Genomic DNA, 15,120 nt, shown 5'->3' on the forward strand with positions numbered 1-15,120 from the left:
GCTGGGACAGTTCCGCAGCTGTCCCCATGAATCTGGGGGCTTGCTCTGACTGCTCAGGGAGAAAAACTGACCTGTGAGGAGCCTGCTCTTGTCTCACTGGCTCGGAGTCCACGCTTCTCCTATTGATCCCCAAAGTATGGCCAAGCTCAGCTTCCACAGCCAACTCCTCTTGCAGCCCTTAGCTGTTTGGTGCAAAGCCTGTGCCTGAGGCCCCTTTGTACCCCAGAGCCAGCCCAGCCTCAGTAAGGCAGGAAGGGCTGTGTGTTTAAGGACATGGTTCTCCCCATCTGTCTCCTGCTCGGGGCCAGGCAGGTCTGGTCCCACTGCCATTGCTGTATCTTCCTTCATCCATGGCCCTGGCAGGCTTGGACCTCTGCTCAGGGGAGCTACAAACAAAACTACCTGCCTGCCCCAAGCCTGACATGGGTCACCAGCTCTCTGCCACCTGCCCGAGGTCCTGGGTGAAGCAGTGTGTCCCAGGCCAGGGTGTGGGAGGACAGGCTGGGCGCCGGGTGCCAGCAAGGCCTAAGGCAGTGGGGGGAGTCTCACTTCTCTTCCTCCCCTTTTCCGAGGCCTCTGCCCAGGACCTATGGCCACAGCTCCTCTGCTCTCTGCTCCTCTGGGCCAAGATCCTCAGCTTCAAGTCCTGGGCTCTAGACTGGGGATGGGAGTGGGGGGCTCTCAGGCCCTCGTGCCAGCGCCTACCAGGAGGTCATCCGAGGTTCTGGAATCATGATAAATAGTCACATTGCCCTCACAGAGCCTGGCTGCTGCCACATGCCTGGGGAGCCCCTTCACCCTCTGCCTGCCCCTGGAGCCACTGTCGCCTGGTCCCCAGTGACCTAGCTTGGGCACCGGGGGCCTATGACATGCTTTGGTTGGAAGGGCTTCTTGTCCCCCGCCCCAGCCTCTGTAGCAGCAGCCTCTGTAGACAGAGGGTCCCCTAGTGTGAGGAAGCAGGGTAGCCTGTAGGGACACCCACAGGCAAAAGCCACATTTAGGACAAGCACACCTTAGAGTAATACAGAATTCTAGTAAGTTTTTTCAGAGGACTTTAAGTATTATGATTCAAACTTGGGGGATGGGGACCAAGAGAGAGACTTGTCTTCCAAGAGCCATAAGTGTGAGTCCTGATCCCACAGGGTGGCCGGCTTTAGGCCCTTGGAGCTGTGAGGGGCACGTTGTCCCCATGTAGTCTCTGCCACCCTTCGCCCTTGAGTGGCCCACAGAGTGCTCAGGGGTCTGCAGGGGCAGGACAAGCCACAGCCATTGAGCTCAGCCCACAAGTGGGACCAGGACCTGTGGCCGTCGAGCCCCCACCCTTAGGCGAGTATCTCAGGTTTCTGGCTCCACATGTGAAGTGGGAGGTAGAGCGGCTGGAGTCTGCATCCAGGGCCTGACCGGGTAAGCAAGGTGGGTGACGTCCGGCTGCTGAGCCCAGGCCCACCCTGCCTCTGCACCCTGCCCGTTGTGCAGGGCAGGGTGGCTTCTCAGAGCCTCTCAGAGCACGGAGAGGAGGTGGACACTGGTAGCATCCCACGTCTGCTGCCCCACGAGCACCTCCGGTTGCAGCCAGGGGATGGGCAGGGGTCCTCACGGGCGTGCGCATGTTTGTGAGTGCGTGTGTGTGTCGTCTGGCCATGTGCTGGCACCCTCTGTTTTGCTTCTGGCTTTTTTCAGTGGAGACCCTGAACCTTTTTTACATCTGTATTTAAGAACATGAACACGCACACACAGGTGTCCTCATTCTTTATAACAACTGCATAGCCGTCCCCCGAATGGATGGAGCATGATTTAGTGAACCTGAATGTCCCCCAGTGATGGAGAAAAAGGACAGTGGGGGAAAGTCCATAAATGGTGAAAACCTGGATGCCTGGCCTCCCGGCAGCCCTATCGGGGAGATCTGTCCTGGGCTCTGCCTTCCCCCAGGGTTCAGCCCTGGTGGCCCCCAGCCCCGCTGTGCTCACCCGTAGGCCGAGTTCCCCTGCAGTAGAATTTGGCCCAGCACTCTGTTCTCAGGAAACATTTTTTCCGCCTGTCCCTCCTTTGTTCCAGCACATTGGTTTGTGTGGGCGTTTCATTTCCAACCCCCTAGCCCTCAGGGCAGCTCGTCCTAAAGCCAGTGCATCTGCTGTGGAATGTGCTGGTCTGTCCGAGCCTTTGCTAACCAAGCTTCCATCTCTCTCCTCCTCTGCACAGCCCGGGGGCCCGACTCCTGCTCTGTTGGTATAGAGGAGTAAGCTGGTAGGTGATCACCTTCCCGCGCGTGGCGGGTGGCTCTGAGGGGCGTCCTTGGCAGGGGGCTGGAGAGAGGACACCTCCAGCTGCTGCTCCCCCTCCTGCTCCCTCCGTAGGGGTTCCTGCCCATTTTCTGGGCTTCTTCCGCATCCGTGTCTTTCCCTGGGACCTGGATTCTGAATCCAGAGCCCTCCCTACACTGCTGCACCTTTGCCACGAAGAGGTGGTCCCGGGGTTCTCATGCTGGCTTCCAGGCCAGAGGTTCTTTCATTGGGACCAGGTGGCCCAGTCAGGCTCTTCCAGCCTTTTGGGTCCAGGAAACAGCACTCCACCATTTCTGAGACACGCCTCCCCCTCCCCCCATTGCTGCTACTAACCTGTCCCCACCCACCCCTGGAACCTTCTGGAACATCAGCACACTCTGATGTCAGGAGGCCATGTGAGATTGACTCCCCCACCTGACAGGAGGTGCCCTCTACCTGGGTGACGCAAACGGACATTTTACAGAAGACACTTCTAAGAGTACCACGAAAAAATAGGCCACATGCTTTGGGGACCCCTTTCTTTTCCTTCACAATGATATTAGCCTCTGCAAAGTCTGGTGATAGAGAACCTGGTGCCTTCGGTGGCCCTGGGTTTCCCAGACGTGTGGGAGGACCAGCTGGACCCCTGGCCCATCCTGGTGGCAAGGCCCCAGCAGCCCCAGCTAGGAGACATGCCCCAGCCTGGTGTCCGGGCTGTCCTAAGCTAGGCTGCGGTGTCTGTCCACTTGTTTTGATGACTGCTCTTTTTTTTTTTTTTTTAAAATGCCTACAGCACCTAGTATTCCTGGGTGGTCTCCCATCCAAGTACTAATCAGGCCTGACCCTGCTTGGCTTCCGAGGTCAGACGAGATCGGGCATATTCAGGGCGGCATGGCTATAGACTTGACGACTGTTCTTATGTTCCCACACAAATTTCTCTTGTGCCCCTCACACGTTTCTTCTGACACATCTTACCCTCTATTTAGATAGGGCCCTACACTTTTATAAAGTTGACCCCGGCCTCCACAGTGAAAGATGTTCAGTGTTGTGATTTAGGTAAAACTTCCAGAAGTAGGAAAAACAAGTCAGACGGAGCTACAGAGAACGTATTTCACCTGTGGGCTGTGTAGCGGAGCTGACTTCCTGCACATAGTTATAGCTCCTAAGAATATAATCCCCTCACCCAAGGGTCTGTGTCACAGGCGCCCAGTGGCAGAAACACTGCTTGCTTTGCTAGTTGAAGACGCCCCGTGGAGTCCGCATATGGGTGGGTGGTGGGCAGCTGTGCATTCTGCAGCCCTGAGAAGCATGCTGGTCTCTCTGCTGCTGCAGCCCCAGGCCAGGGCTCCCCACACCAGTGCCCGGGGGCAGATCTGGGACAGAGCACCTCACGGCATTGGGGAGGTGACAGTATGTATGGAAAGAGCAGAGCAGGCCTCTGAGGAGGGCACACTGGACTCCTGGGACTACTCTGAGCACTGGCTATGTGCCCAGGGCTGAGTCCACTCACCTCTGCCTGGAGCTGACCAAGTCTCAGCCTAATCCAGTTGGGAAGCTCTGTGGACAGTGGCTGGTCACATTCCAGGAGCATGGACTGCGCAAGGGCAGGAGGCCTGGGGTCAGCAGCCGAAGGCGCCCCTTTCTGTTTCAGGGCTGTGGTTCTGTTGCTGGCACCCTGGGGTGATCTGTTACTATAGGGACAGGCCTGGGTCAGTTGCCTAGGCTGGAGTCCCCAGGCCCTCTGTGTGGTCTACCACAGACACACATATGCAGTGGGGGTGCTGGGTGGCCCTGTTTTCTGGGTCTCATGGTTGACGTGAACCCAAAGCTTGGCCAATGAAGGGAGCAGGTGAGACTTGGCCGAGCCTGACCCTCCTCTCTCTGCTCCTACCTGCAGGATGGTCCACCTCCATGAAGACGCCCTGAAGCCTCCTCACCACTGGTCCCACCTGGCCTCCATTTGGTGGCCCCAGTCTTAACCCTGAGGCCACGATGTTGACCCCACTCTGAGATCCTGGCCAGGCTGGCAGCATGGAGCCCTGAGCTCCCCAGACTTTGCCGATGGGCCACCCGGACTCCAGTGTGACCCCTGGCCTCCTGTCTGCGTGCCCTTCGTAGCCACGACTCCAAGGGGCAGTGCAACCCTTGATTAAAGAGCACATTGGACTGTCCCCTCTGATGAACCCCCTTTTCTATGATCACTGTATTTGTAAATGATACAAGATGAAGGACAGCCCCTTTCAGCCGTGGGCACTGAGCTCTGGCGTTTCCCCAAATGCCCTTTTGGCTGAACAGCTGAGGCTGGGGGCTGGCCACCCGTGTGTTCCTGGATTGGCTTTGCCCAGCCCCTCAGCTGATAGGGAGCTGACACCCTGAAAACTCAGTGAACTGGTAGGAGATTTATTGGTGGGTGAAGTGCTGCCTTCACAGGTGGTATTATTGGGGGATTTGTTGGGAGGAAAAGAAGTGGGGTCTGAGTGACGGTCAATGAAGGAAACAGTGCCTGTCCTGTAGCCCCGTGTGCGTATCCTGGCTGGCGCTGCTGCTTTGTGCTGTTTCTTCTTTCCTGCTCAGGCTCTCTGGTGCAGGGTGGATTCCCACAGCTCACAGCCTTTCCCCACGGCTCTGTCCTGGGCAGCCCAGGCATCCACATGTGAGGCCAGGGTCTGGGTCTGGGTCTGGGTCTGCCCAGGGACAGAGGTGCAGGTGCACAGCCTGTTGGCAACAGTTGGTCTAGTGGCCCCTCTCCAAGCCCTACACCTTCTCAGAGGTGGCTTCGCCCACATTCTCAGACTCCCTCCAGGTGCAGAGGCTTCCGCTCAGCCCGAAAAGCTGCCTTTCACCAGACCAGGGAGGAACCTGAGCAACTTCTCTGCTCCCTCTTTGCCATTTAAACATCACTTTGTGTTTCTCTTTGATCTGTTCTGTCTGGGGCTCCTGTAGAGACCTGCCTGGGGGATGAGGCTCCCATCTGAGGTGATCTCATCTTTTTTATGAACAACAAAAGGGCAGAGGGGGTGCTCAGCCCTTCCTGGACAACAAAACGGCAGAGGGAGTGCCCAGCCCTGGTGCAGCTGGGCACGAGCTGCCCCAGCAGGGACCTTGGCTTGGTGGGTGGGTGGATCTTTGTAGCTCCCCATGGGGGCTGATGTTTTTGGGTCTGGGGTTGGGGAGCCAGCTTTATGAGGAGCTGCCTTGGGAAAAAGTCATTCTGGGGCGGCCATAGAGCATCCATAGAGCATCTGCACTGTGGGGGGGTTTGTCCAGTGGGTCTCCTTTCTCCAGTTGGGCCTGTGAGCAGAGTGCTTCCTTAGGCACAGCTCTTGGTCATGCTCAGGGCACCTGCCTCAGCTGCTTGGCTCTCTGCCTCGCCTCCCTCCCGCCCACCGTATGCTCATGGGTGCACACATACACATACACATGCACACATACATACGCTGGCCATCTCCTTCCCTTCGCCCCTGTCTCCTGCCAACACCCTGGCCTCTTGCCCTCGGTATTGGTGCCAGTACTCTGAAGGACGGGATGCAGACTGCCCTGTCTTGGACTTATACGTGCTATCATTTGATGTATTCTGATTGGCTAGTTTTTGTTCGTTTTTACTGTATATTTATAGTAATAAAATCATGCAGCAATATCCGTCCACTCCTTTCTCTTTGCACAGCACTGAGGGACCTTGACCGTTTCTTGGTCAGGAGGCAGGACAGCTGAGTGGCTATTGATTCTGACACCCTGACAGCAGTGTGAGCTCCAGCTAGTGACTGCAGCCTGTTTCCTTGTGTGTAAGATATTAAAGTCTAACTCCAGGAGGGAGTGAGGTCTACATGAGGAGCCATGTGTGATGCTGCTGGTTACTGTTGTGGCCATCGTGCTGATTCTTGGGTTGGAGTGAAGGATCCCTGGGCACTCGGCTCAGCCTTCTGAGTAGATGGAGGAGGAGCCCAGGGCCTCCAGGTGTGCGAGATGCAGCTGCAGTTTCCTCTGCATCACTGATTCGCCTCACAGATGTTTCCTGACCACCTACTGTGTGCCAGCAGAAGCATGACAGGCTAGGTCCAGGCCTCTGGGAAGCTTGCATTCTAGTCAGACTGCACAGGTAAATCCACATCTTCCCCGGTTTAGTTACTGTTAGAAAGAGAGCCAGTGACAAGATGGAGTCACAGTGCTCCTCTGAGGAGACATTTCAGCTGCGCCCTGAAGAATGTAAAGGAGCTGGCCCTGGAAGAGGGCCCCAGGCAGCTGGCACAGCAAATGCAAAGGCTGGGAGGCAAGAGTGAGCCTAATGTATCCACTGAGTGGAAAAAAGTGCAAGTGGCTGGAGCATAGGAATTGAAGAATATGGTGCAGACATTGCAAGACCTTGTAGAAGCAGTCAGAATTTTATTTTAAGAACAGAGAGGTTTTAAATCAGCTGAATGACTCACTTCAGCTGTCATGTGGAGAATGCATTGGAGGGGCAGTAGGGAAAAGCTGGTGCCCTGAATACCCACACAGTTCCAAGTTGCCTCCAGGGGCCCTTTCTTTGACTCAGGTACTCAAGAGTGGAGCCAGTGTTCTTGGCTGGTCAGTCCCTGCCCCAAGGAAGGCCTGCTACCCTTGATTATGCCTGGGTCTGGCATGGTTCCAGTGTGGGTAGAAAGGTGCTCAGTGTCAGATGGGTTCTTGTATGGGTTACACTGACTCTCCCTCTTCACATTCTTCAAATGGGCCCACATCCTTTATTAATGTTTGGTGTCAGGGAGGGGTTGGGGTGCAGGGTGTCGTTCCTCCATGACCCCTGTCCTCCACTGGCCCTAGGCTTGGGTCGTGCCCTGCAGCCTAGAGAAGGGGCCATCTCTGGATGGGCCCTTCCCCTCGCTGACCTCTTTCCTTCAGACACAGTCACCTGCCCTGGGATTTGGCCAGCTGCAAGCTGCCCCTTTGAGCTTTAACCTTGGCAGAAGGCCTCAGTGGGGTAGAGAGCCTCTGTCTTTGGGTCCTTAGTCCCCATGTCTCCTGGCAGAACACACCATTGACCAAATGTGTGAGTGAGTTTCTTCACTGCCCCTTACCCTCTACTCTCCTCTCCTGTTAAGCACTGCTCAGGGCAGCCTTCTCCGTGCCACAGAACTCGCCCTCATGAAATGGCTCGCCCAAAGCTGTGCCTGGGGCACCCATCCTGACTTCCTTCACTCAGCAAATTCATGCCCACCATGGGGAGGAAAATGGAGCTTGGGTCAGCTGGCGAAGTGGCACCAAGACTTAGGGGAGCCCCAGCGACTTCCTTCTCGTGCACAAACGTGGGGTAAGTACTTTAGGTGAAAGATGGGAGGTTTTCTGTTGTGGACACAGGGTGGGAATCTAGAGTAAGATCCTGGCTCCCTCACCAACTATGGAACGCCCTTAATCCTGCTCCTCTGAGCCCAGGATCTTGTTATGGAAATTGGGGAGACCTCATTTCCTCCCACAGTGCCTGGCATATAGTACCTGACTTGGACGGTGCTTGGGGGGTGCTGGACTAGGAAGCTTCCTTCCCAGCCTAGGACTTAAGTCACTTCGGCCCTAACAGACTGGGTGTAGGGAGCCGCAGGGCTCATCGCCATTCACCCCCAATCTAGGGCTCAGACTGTGGAGCAGTCGGATCTCCGCCAGGCTCTGCTTTCGTGCTCTTATGGAGTCAGGCAGACCAGCAGTGACCTTGGACTGGAGTGTTTAGCAGGTGGTAGGCGCCCAGGACTGTGGGGCTGGAGTGCGTGCAGGGGAGGGTTGTGCCCTCTGATCTCAGGGCTCAGCTGAGCCTTCCTGGGACGAGCAGGGGGCGCCCGAGCGCCCAAGAAGGCTCTAGGGGAAGGCACGCGACTCGGTCCCGCCGAGGACGACGTGATCTTGAGAATCCCGCTGCCCTCCACCGGACGCGCAGTCTGAGCCTCGACTTCGACTCCGTTCCCACCCCGCAGGCTCCGCGCGCCCGAGGCCCCAAGCCGCAGAATGCGAGCGCTGCTGGCGCGCTGCATCTTGGGCGTTGTGGTTTTCGCGGGCCATGGGCGGGGCCGCAGCTCGGAGTGCGCGGCTATTGGGTACAGGCTGGGGCGCGTGGCCTATGCACACGCCCTTTGTGCCTCTCAACGACGCGTCGGAGCGCCGCCATGGTCTCTGCCCCGATGCGCGTCAGCTATTGGCGGAGGGGTGGGGCCCCGGGGGCGCAGTTGTCCGCGCATTGGCCGGGCGCGGTGGGGGCGGGCCCGCGCATGCACTTAATTGGAGGCGCGCGGACCGCCGGGGGGCAGTGCCAAGATGTCGGCCGCGGTGCCGGAGCTGAAGCAGATCAGCCGGGTGGAGGCGATGCGCCTGGGGCCGGGCTGGAGCCACTCGTGCCACGCCATGCTGTACGCCGCCAACCCCGGGCAGCTCTTCGGCCGCATCCCCATGCGCTTCTCAGTGCTGGTGAGGACGCTAATGGGCGGGCGGGGGCCGGGGCGCCACTCGGACTCGCGCCTGTGACCCGGCGCTTCCTTGCAGATGCAGATGCGCTTCGACGGACTGCTTGGCTTTCCCGGGGGCTTCGTGGACCGGCGCTTCTGGTCGCTGGAGGACGGACTGAACCGGGTGTTGGGCCTGGGCCTGGGCTGCCTGCGCCTCACCGAGGCCGACTACCTGAGCTCGCATTTGACCGAGGGCCCGCACCGCGTCGTGGCGCACCTGTACGCGCGGCAGCTGACGCTGGAGCAGCTGCACGCCGTGGAGATTAGCGCGGTGCACTCGCGCGACCATGGCCTGGAGGTGGGGCCGCCGCCCGGGCCCTGCCCCCCACCCCGGGGTTTGGCTCTGGCCCCGCGGAAGGCACCGATGGGTAACACGTCCCCCTGAGGGTCCCCTGGCTGGGTTGGGTGGGGTGTCATTGTCTCCAGCAGCGGGGTGGGGAGAGGGACCTGGGGTGCGGGCGGGGGGCTGGTGTTCCCTCGGGGCTGTGTTCCATCTGCCTTGCTGCCTGCCATTGCCAATCCTGGGAGTGGGGAGTGGGAATGGTTGGGGGTTGGAATGGGGCGGGACCTCCTCGAGGAGCTGGGAAATTGAGCAGAAAGGGGGACTTGTAGGGCTGGAAGGGAAGGAAGTTGGTATCTCATGGCGAGGGGTTTGAAGGAACTTGCGATTTGTGGGTTTTATGGTCCGGAAGGGCCGGAGTGACACTTGATGTGTTTGGGATTCACCAGCTGGAAGGGGAGCATGAAGTGTGGACTGCCAGTGGATGGGGGGCTGAGTCTTGATGCAGAAAGTGGGAAGTGCATGGGATGGTCTTGCAACTTGCTTGGGGAGGAGAGGGTCTGCACTGCCCCAAGGGAGCTTGCCGGCTTTGGTCTTACCAGATGCTGCCAGGGTCTTGTATGTCATTGGCCACCTGGCTTTTCTTCCACTGGCCTAGCAGCTCACAGGCTCCTTACCATAGTTATGCCATTGGTATGGGGGCCTGGCCCCAACCCAGGTCTCCTCTCTGTACAGGTGCTGGGGCTTGTGCGGGTCCCACTGTATACCCAGAAGGACCGAGTTGGTGGCTTCCCCAACTTCCTGAGCAATGCCTTCATCAGCACAGCCAAGTACCAGCTCCTCTTCGCCCTCAAGGTGCTCAACATGATGCCCGAGGAGAAGCTGGCTGAGGCCGTGGCTGCAGCCACAGAGAAGCAAAAGAAGGCCCTGGAGAAGCTGCTCCCAACTTCTTCTTGAGGTTGCTCCAGTGCCGTGTGTCTGTTGCCTTCCCCCGGCTCTGTCTGTGCCCACGAATTGAAACTAGGCCCTGAATTCCTGTGGGAGTGCGTCTTCTAGCACAGCGGTCCCCAGCCTTTTTAGCACCAGGGACCCGTGCTCCTATAAGAATCTAACGCCTGATGATCTGAGGTGGAGCTGAGGCAGTGACGCTAGCGCTGGGGAATGGCTGCAAATACAGATGAAGTTTTGCTCGCTAGCTGCTCACCACCTGCTGTGCAGCTCAGTTCCTAACAGACCACAGGCCTGGTGGTTGGGGACTCCATTCTAGCGTGTTTCTGTTTGTACCCCTTTCTGACTGCGTGGGACAAATTGGCATCTCATCTCCACTGCCCTGAGTAGTCACAAAGCCAGGTGGGACCCTCTCAGGACGGTCAGTGGGTAGACCTGGTTCTCCAGGCTCAGGACATTCTCACCCACCTCCAAGCTCAAACCTGCCTATGTGGAAGTCTTACAGGCTGGTGGAGGCCTAGGTACCACTGGATTTTCCAAGTGGAGAGGTGCACGCCCACTTAGACCAGTGAGAAATCTGTTCTCATCGAGAATGCCTTTACCTGGGTTGACTCATTCTTGCATCCTGCCCTATGGTAGCCCCAGAGCCTAGAGAACTAGCTTGGGCAGGATGTTGTACTGTTAATTTTGGCTTGTTAGCTTTACTTGGTTAGATTTCATTTTCTGTGGTGTGTGAACTGTGGGTAAGGCTTCAGAACAGCTTTACCCCACTGAGGCTTGGTCCCTGAGGACAGTTGGGGCCATGGGCCCAGCTGTAGGTGCGAGTTGTTGGAGAAGGAACAGTAAAGTGGCTCCTCTACTACGCTGTCCTTTGATCTTGACTACAGGCCCGGGGCTGGGCATTACAGGGCATCCCCTTCTCCCACTACCTGGGGACTTAAAGACAGGGACGGGCCCAAGAGTGTTTAGAGTGGGGCTGCTGTAGGCCACCTGTCTCACGTGGTGGTGCTGTCCATCTCCCTTTGTTTACTTGTGGCACTGCCAAGCCTTGGCTCTCTGGGCCATCGGCTGGTCTGGGGCTTCTGTGCTGAGACTGCCCACATGAGGCCCCTTTCGTGATCCTAGTGGCTCTGGCTGCACCTGGTCTGAGTTTGGTTCTCCTTCCTGTGCTTTGAAAGCCTCCCTTTTTCCATTCCCAGTACAGTCTGCAGGCAGCTCCCCGGGATGGTCTGGAAGCACTGGCTGAGTGTGCAGAATGACAGTAGAGCCACCACAGACAGGAAGGCCACCACTGGCAGTCTCCTATGGCCCTGTGTTTGGCAAGACTCCTCAGTGAAGCTACTGGAAAGTTTCCACGGTGCCTGCCCGGCCTGGTAAGGAAAACTACTCCCGGCCCAGCCTGGCATCTGTTCTACCTTAGAGCCTTGATGAAGCAGCCACACTGGGCAAAGGCACTTCACTCTGTAAATAAAATACCTGTACCTTGCTCCTCTCTTATTTCCTGGGGCATGGGGCATGCTTAGCTCTCCAGGTAGCTTCTATTGAATCATGGGGGCTCTGAGCAAAGGTGGCTCTAGCTGCAGGGGCCAGTGGGGTAAGAGGGGTCACCAAGTCAGCCCCACTATGAGCAGTGTTCTCTGTCCTGGCAGCAGGGGCTTGGGCTTCAGTGAGTCACTGGGGTTGGGGGTCTTGGTGTGGCTTTCCCCTTGCTTTGCTTTGTCAGCCAGTACTGTGTGTGCTGTGACCAGAACTGAGCCCCTCACCAGATGATCTTAAATTTTATTTTTCAGCAAATGACATATGCTGCCCAGGCGTCCCAGACCTTACCCAGCCGGGCAAGCCTGAGTGTGGCGCCTGCGGTGTATAGGGACATGCTCTCCCCAAGGCCCTGTCTGCTCTGGGCCTTACCACCAGGTTCTGGGTGAGAGGCCCTCGTCCTGCCTCTGTGGGGGCCTCGCTGCCTGGCACCGGCCACAGCCCAGTCCTGCTTCTCTGCCAGCTGTTCCCGGGGGCCGATCCTCTGGCCCCAGCTGGGGCCTAGGCTGCTGTAGCTGCCTGCTCATTGCCCTCCTGTCTTCCGGGCACACAGCTTCAGGGTGGATCAGTCACCCAACGTCAGATTCTAAGAAGGGAAAGGGAGGACTGAGGTGGGCATTCACTTGGCTCGCAATGGACCCTGCTGTCCTGGCCTGGGTCCTGGGCTGGCTGACACTCACCACTGCCTCCTGCTAAGGCTCCCGCCAGTTCTCTTTCCCATTCAGTGCCTGCAGCTTCTCCAGGCCCTGGGACACTGAGCACAGCACTCGCTCTGAGGATGAAAGCAGACAAGTGACTGTTCGCAAGCCTGGCTGGTGGTGGGAAGAAGCGATGTCCTGGGGAGCACTAGGAAAGGATGACCTGGAGGGTCAGCAGACTGCCCCAGGAGTCAGAGCTGAGAGGGCTCTCCCTGTTACCCCAGGTCTGGTCCCTTGGTGGGGGTGAGGGCCGCTGGCTTCCCTTCCAGAGACTCACCCATCTCTTGGACTCGATTCTCCAACACTCCTGATAGCTCGGGGAGGCTCAGGGCCTGCAGGGAGGCCTGCCAGCCTTTGGAGTCTGTGGGACAGAGGGCTGAGTGAGCCTGGGGTCTGTGTCCTTATAGGCCCATCTTTGTCCTGAGCTACTGTGACCAGGAGTCCCACCCTGGTTAGTGCTTGCATGACTCCCTCATCACATCAAAATGTGTTCTGCTGCTTGTTGTCCCTGGCCTCCAGTGAGGCTCTGCCCTGGGGTGGCCCCAGCCTGGGCTCCAGGTGGAGGCTGCAGAAGTCACTTGAGCTCTTGGACAGCAGTGTCAGCCATGGCCCAAGAGCTTTGCCTCATGCCATCAGGAGGGACGGTGAGGAAACGGGCTGGGATGTGTGCAAGGGAACCTGTGTCATAACCATGCTAAGACAAGTGACAAAACCCAGCCTGAGGGGGCATCCCTGCCCTCTGCCTGCCCAGTCTGCGGCCAGGACCCCACTCTCCTTACCAGCTGTGGAGAGGGCTGGGCCCAGGGTAGTCCCGAGAGGAAACTCGTCCCGCCTCACTCGGGCTGACAGCTCGGCCTGACAAGTTCTGCCGGACACAAGACCAAGTGCTGGTGAGGGGAGAGGCCTGACTGCTTTTTACAGCTCCCAGAGGGCAGGGACGGCAGGCACCCCGAACTCCCTATCTACACAGCTTGCCTGAGCTTGGCAAGCACCCCAGCACAGCACCCGTACTGATAAGCTCTCAACCCGAGACCTGGGCAGAGAATCTGCATAGAGTCTGCAGATTTTCAGGGTCTCATTGCTACCTGGTCAGCTCTGTAGGAAGGAACAGCCAGAATGAAATGGGGATGGGGAGGGAGTGACCCTAGGAGGCCCTGAAAGCAAGTCCTTGGTTGAAGAAGCTGAAGAAAACTCAGGGCCTAGCCCAGGCCAGCTCAGGTGCCCACTCACCGCAGCTGGTCCAAGACAAGAGCAGCATCCTGGGCCAAGGCCCAGGTCTCCTGCAGCTGGGCAAGGACATCCTTGCGGGTGCCATCCTGCTCCAAGAGGCAGCTCTCCACCACGGCCCGCAGCTCCTGCTCCTGGGACACCTGGCCCCGCATGGCCTCCACCTCCTCACAGCGCTGCAATGGGAAAGGGAGAGGTGGGGTGGGCGGGCAAGTGGGCATGGGGAAGGGTGGTGCAGGGGACACGAGGCCAGGACCCACCACACCCTCTGTCTCTGCCATCTGACTCCTGGAATGGGAGAGAAGGCTGTTTCTACCTTGGAGCCTCCCCTGCTCTGGGTCCCTTCCTCTGAGCCATCAGATGTCCACACTGGCCACCTGTTCTCTGCCCTTACCCTGTATCTTCTTGCCTGTGTCCATCTGACCTTGCACCTAATGTCGCCTAGCTTTGTGCGCCTGCCAGTGCGTCTCCCCTTCAGGGTAAGAGCTCTTATGCTTTCTGCCCTCACTGTTGTATTGACCGCTGTGTCCTCTGCAGGTCTGTCTCCAGAAGCCTCTCTCGCCATTTCTGCACATCCCCTCCCTGCTCTCCCCATTTACTTTGTGGAGCTGGATGGCGAGCTCCTGCATCTCTGCTTCCAGCCGGTCGGCATAGGCCAGCTCCAGGGCGTCACTGGGGGGGCGGGCACTACTGTGCCAGCGGGCAATGGCAGAGGTCATCTTCCTCTTGGGCCCAAACAACCTGCAGGGGGAATGAGAGGAATCAGATCAGCACCAGCTGTGTGTGGAGGCTCCACTGACTGTCCTTCCATCAAGATGGTAACCCCCCAGGAAAGATCCCATCTTTGAAGTGGGAGAGTGGCTCCAGCATCCTGTGGCAGAGGTTGTGTAAGAAGTGACAACCCCACTGGAAGTTGTCCTCCCCCTGCCTGGCCCCCTCCCCAGCCCGAGGTCGCTGGGCTTCAGGCTATGGACAACTGTCTGCCAACTAGGGAAGCTCTCAAAAGTGAACGGGCAGAAAATGCCTAGGTGTCCTGAATGCAGCACTGTCAGCTGGGCCAGCTTGGGGGCCACACGAGCGACTGTAGGAATGGAGAGTACAGACAACTACAGGAAAAAAGCCAACCTCTAGACAGGGTGGCTGTTTCCATCCGAGTGTTGGGAAGCTGCAACCTCAGCTGGTCCCAGAACTTTGGCTGAAACGAGGGGCATGGAGCCACAGACAGCCCCTCTGGACTCACGTGATGCCGATTTCCTTCAGGTCACTCTCAGTGAGCGTCAGGAAGATGCGGAGGTCCACATCCTGCTCCTCAAACAGCTGCAGGTACTTCAGACACCCGATCTGCTCTAGCAGTGTGGCAAGGTCCTAGAGGCCAGACAGGCCAGGCCAGGTCAGAGGATGGGCAGGGCACAAAGACATGGGGACAAGGAAAATATGATGCCACGCAGAGCCACTTTTCTCCTGCAGATCGCCTTGAAGGGGGAGATCTGAGCACTGCTGATCCCCCAAGTTCAGCAATGGGAGAGTGACTTGACTGCAGGCACAGAGACCAAGCTGCCCTTCCTCTTTCTGTGCCCTCAGGCATAGCAGGGAGTCCAGAGACTTTTGTGTCTTTGAATCCATTGTCTTTTTCATTTCAGCCCGAAGGACAAGTTTAGTATTTCCTGTAGGGTAGGTCCTAACAACAAATTCTCTTTAGTTGTCCTTTA

General features: G+C 57.8%; 3 protein-coding genes and 1 pseudogene across 21 annotated transcripts in view; 2 read left to right on the top strand and 2 right to left on the bottom strand.

Annotated features, from left to right (window-relative positions):
* The window catches only part of MGRN1 (mahogunin ring finger 1), a 46,816-nt gene extending 40,918 nt beyond the window's left edge, over window positions 1–5,898 (top strand). For 2 of the 4 annotated variants that reach the window (XM_039885236.1, XM_039885238.1), the window contains 2 exons: window positions 2,200–2,244; window positions 4,159–5,898. In XM_039885236.1, coding sequence (XP_039741170.1) covers window positions 2,200–2,240 — 41 coding nt within the window. In that variant the 3' untranslated portion in view covers window positions 2,241–2,244; window positions 4,159–5,898. The remainder of the gene's footprint in view (window positions 1–2,199; window positions 2,245–4,158) is intronic. The other 2 variants (XM_039885237.1, XM_039885239.1) reach the window with 1 other exon arrangement.
* On the bottom strand, window positions 3,046–3,164 carry LOC120620732 (uncharacterized; annotated as a pseudogene).
* Window positions 5,899–8,494: 2,596 nt separating the features above from the next.
* Window positions 8,495–11,436, top strand: NUDT16L1 (nudix hydrolase 16 like 1). 8 transcript variants are annotated; one of them, XM_039885255.1, is made up of 4 exons: window positions 8,495–8,684; window positions 8,760–9,090; window positions 9,721–9,960; window positions 11,155–11,436. In XM_039885255.1, the coding sequence occupies exons 1-3, from the start codon at window positions 8,535–8,537 to the stop codon at window positions 9,957–9,959; spliced, it is 720 nt and encodes a 239-aa protein (XP_039741189.1). In that variant the 5' UTR covers window positions 8,495–8,534; the 3' UTR covers window position 9,960; window positions 11,155–11,436. The 8 variants fall into 8 exon arrangements, 6 of the variants coding, with proteins under 6 accessions (XP_039741189.1, XP_039741188.1, XP_039741190.1 ...); XR_005657833.1 differs by having other exon boundaries at window positions 8,496–8,684; window positions 9,738–9,960; XR_005657832.1 differs by having other exon boundaries at window positions 8,498–8,684; window positions 9,738–9,960; window positions 11,150–11,436.
* A 276-nt stretch (window positions 11,437–11,712) lies between these two features.
* ANKS3 (ankyrin repeat and sterile alpha motif domain containing 3) overlaps window positions 11,713–15,120 on the bottom strand; it is a 28,846-nt gene continuing 25,438 nt past the window's right edge. For 3 of the 9 annotated variants that reach the window (XM_039885228.1, XM_039885226.1, XM_039885235.1), the window contains 7 exons: window positions 14,652–14,776; window positions 14,011–14,152; window positions 13,415–13,587; window positions 12,964–13,049; window positions 12,462–12,545; window positions 12,167–12,332; window positions 11,713–12,072 (listed from right to left, as the gene is read on the bottom strand). In XM_039885228.1, coding sequence (XP_039741162.1) covers window positions 12,208–12,332; window positions 12,462–12,545; window positions 12,964–13,049; window positions 13,415–13,587; window positions 14,011–14,152; window positions 14,652–14,776 — 735 coding nt within the window. In that variant the 3' untranslated portion in view covers window positions 11,713–12,072; window positions 12,167–12,207. Of the gene's footprint in view, window positions 12,093–12,166; window positions 12,333–12,461; window positions 12,546–12,963; window positions 13,050–13,414; window positions 13,588–14,010; window positions 14,153–14,651; window positions 14,777–15,120 lie in introns of all 9 variants that reach the window. The other 6 variants (XM_039885227.1, XM_039885230.1, XM_039885229.1 and 3 more) reach the window with 6 other exon arrangements.

The sequence above is a fragment of the Pteropus medius genome, unplaced genomic scaffold, assembly GCF_902729225.1.
Source record: "Pteropus medius unplaced genomic scaffold, Ma_sr-lr_union100, whole genome shotgun sequence".
Classification (NCBI taxonomy): Eukaryota; Metazoa; Chordata; class Mammalia; order Chiroptera; family Pteropodidae; genus Pteropus; species Pteropus medius.

Bases quoted from the DNA above. Each gene is read 5' to 3' on its own strand.
- NUDT16L1 (XM_039885254.1), top strand. From the start codon at position 8,535: ATGTCGGCCGCGGTGCCGGAGCTGAAGCAGATCAGCCGGGTGGAGGCG. The intron at 8,685-8,759 runs GTGAGGACGCTA...GCTTCCTTGCAG, and splicing joins CCATGCGCTTCTCAGTGCTG to ATGCAGATGCGCTTCGACGG. The intron at 9,091-9,720 runs GTAACACGTCCC...GCCCCAACCCAG, and splicing joins CCCGCGGAAGGCACCGATGG to GTCTCCTCTCTGTACAGGTG.